Genomic DNA, 2,823 nt, shown 5'->3' on the forward strand with positions numbered 1-2,823 from the left:
GTGCTCACCTCAAATCAGACGAAGACGAAAAACGTTACAAGGAACTTATGATTGTAGTCCAACTGAACATGGCACTGTGCTGCCTGAAGCTCTCCCGTTTCAGCAGAGCTGTCACTTATTGCCGGAAAGTTCTACAGCTCGATCGATACAACGCCAAAGCATACTTTAGATTGGGACAGGTATGTTGGAAGTTGGTTGTCATTATCCTTTTTTTTTTTTTTACTCTCTTGTAGGCAGTGGGTGGGGTTGTTTATGGTCACTGAAGAATTGGGGGTTGCCATGTGCACCTGTACGTAAACCCTTATTATTTGATTCTTCTATGAAATGACAAGGGACCGGGAGTTGTGGTAATTTGCTGTATTTGAAAAGTACCGCCTGACTGGCCCTCGTGCCGGTGGCACGTAAAAGCACCCACTACACTCTCTGAGTGGTTGGCGTTAGGAAGGGCATCTAGCTGTAGAAACTCTGCCAAATCAGATTGGGGCCTGGTGTAGCCATCTGGTTTCACCAGTACTCAGTCAAATCGTCCAACCCATGCTAGCATGGAAAGCGGACGTTAAATGACGATGATGATACACATGCACAGATGAGCAATTTGTGACCATTAATGCCAAAAATATATACGAAAGGCAATGTCTACATTTGGGAAAAACACACTCAGTAATGTTTATTTGTGTATTGATTAAATTGAAAGCCATCTAATTTTTTGCTCTCTTTCCACCACAACCACCACCAGGCATTACATAAGCTTGGAGATTTCTCTGAAGCCCTTCGGAACCTGGCAAAAGCACATAAACTACTCCCTAAGGATCAAGTTATCTTGGAGGAAATTCAGAAGATCAAAAGGTCAGTGATAATTGTGTATTATGTAGTAGCTATATAGTTGATGATGGTTGTATGTAATTTTTTTGAAACAACTGTAAAGAAAACATAACAAATGGAATTTTGAGATCTTCTATTCTCTATTCTTTCAAATACACCTGTGTGTGTGTATGTTATGCATGGGTATATATGTATGTACTATGTTTGTGATGTGTGTATACATATGTACATGTTCGTGTTTGTATACATATATGTCGGTATATATGTATGTTTGTGTATGTGCATACATGATGTGTGTATATATGTGTTCGTGTTTATATATGTTTGTGTGTATATATATATATATATATATATATATATATATAGACAGACAGACAGATAGTTAAAATAGACAGACAGATAGATAAATAGACAGACAGACAGATAGATTGATAGACAGACAGACAGATAGATAGGTAGATAGATTGATAGATAGATCCAGTATAATTTAAGTCTGCGAGAGGCAGGAGAGATGGAATATTTCAAAATGTTTCACTAAAATTTATTCTTGAAGACAAACCAAACCAATTGCAATGAAATATGTTTACGTCTTTCAGTGATAGAGAAAAATTTCAACTCGTCGAATCCTACATGTACCAAAAAATGTTTTCGACCCTTGCCAAGGACCAACCGATCCAGTATCAGAAGAGTAAGTTCCTTGTTTTGTTTCTATTTTTGCTTTTGTTGGTGTTTATGTTGTTATTTTGAGATTTGTCTGGGCTTTGTTCTTTTCAGGGAGTCTTAGAGTTACAGCAACACAATAATAATAATAATAATAATTTTCTAATTGATGTATCAATACCAGCAGATGACAACGTTTCTCTAAAAGAAATGGAGAAACTTTCAAAATACAAAGACCTGGAAATAGAGGTAACTCGAATGTGGAATCTAAAGACAGAAACAATTCCTATCATAGTAGGTGCCTTAGGCATAATAAAAAAATATTCAGACAAATACATAACAAAAATACCAGGACTTACAAATATATATAACATACAGAAAATTGCACTACTGGGTACTGCACACATCCTACGCAAAACACTTTCAATACAGTAACCATAAGAGCATCACAGCAAACCACAGCACATACCCAAGGCGCACAGAGCTGCGCTCGGTAGTGAAGTGAAAGCACGTTATGAAAATAAAACTACTGAATAATAATAATAATAATAGTAATAATAATAATAATAATAATAATAATAATAATAATAATGATAAAGGCCCAGATGCCATACCAGGCAGTGGCTTTCGTGGCTTCTGATCGTAACTGATAGGAAGTGTTATTATGTACATGGTGATGATGATTATGAGCGCGATGACAATCATGATGATGATGTGTTTGAATATCTTCTTTCAGCCAAGAAAACCCAACCAAATGAAGAAGAAGTCAGTGAAGAATTCTGTAAGAGTACAAAGGACTACATAAGGTGAGTGGCTGGGTGTTAGTGGTGGTGGTCATGGTTAGGATGGTGGTGTGATGGCATTGGTGATGATGATGCTGCTCGTATTGTTGTTGGCGGTGTTGGTGATGCTTAGTTGCTTGTGGTTTGTATCCACCCAGGTCAGACCTAAGGAGAAAGGTTTTTGAGACAGTAGAGTGTGATCTGAGGGGGATTTGGTTGCTATTTCTACCAGGTCTAGCTACACTGTAGAGGTTCACTTCATTGTCTCATACATATAACAGTAGGGTGTGATCTGAGGGGGATTTGGTTGCTATTTCTACCAGGTCTAGCTACACTGTAGAGGTTTCTTTCATTGTCTCATACATATAACAGTAGGGTGTGATCTGAGGGGGATTTGGTTGCTATTTCTACCAGGTCTAGCTACACTGTAGAGGTTCCCTTCATTGTCTCATACATATAACAGTAGGGTGTGATCTGAGGGGGATTTGGTTGTTATTTCTACCAGGTCTAGCTACACTGTAGAGGTTCCCTTCATTGTCTCATACATATAACAGTAGTT

The 2,823-nt window shown here is 37.9% G+C and overlaps 1 protein-coding gene across 2 annotated transcripts in view; it reads left to right on the plus strand.

Annotated features, from left to right (window-relative positions):
- Positions 1-2,823, plus strand: part of LOC106881868 (inactive peptidyl-prolyl cis-trans isomerase FKBP6) — a 46,147-nt gene that overhangs the window by 39,492 nt on the left and 3,832 nt on the right. For both annotated transcript variants that reach the window (XM_052978050.1, XM_052978051.1), the window contains 3 exons: positions 737-846; positions 1,419-1,510; positions 2,219-2,288. In XM_052978050.1, coding sequence (XP_052834010.1) covers positions 737-846; positions 1,419-1,510; positions 2,219-2,288 — 272 coding nt within the window. The remainder of the gene's footprint in view (positions 1-736; positions 847-1,418; positions 1,511-2,218; positions 2,289-2,823) is intronic.

This window comes from Octopus bimaculoides, chromosome 30 (assembly GCF_001194135.2).
Source record: "Octopus bimaculoides isolate UCB-OBI-ISO-001 chromosome 30, ASM119413v2, whole genome shotgun sequence".
Lineage (NCBI taxonomy): Eukaryota > Metazoa > Mollusca > Cephalopoda > Octopoda > Octopodidae > Octopus > Octopus bimaculoides.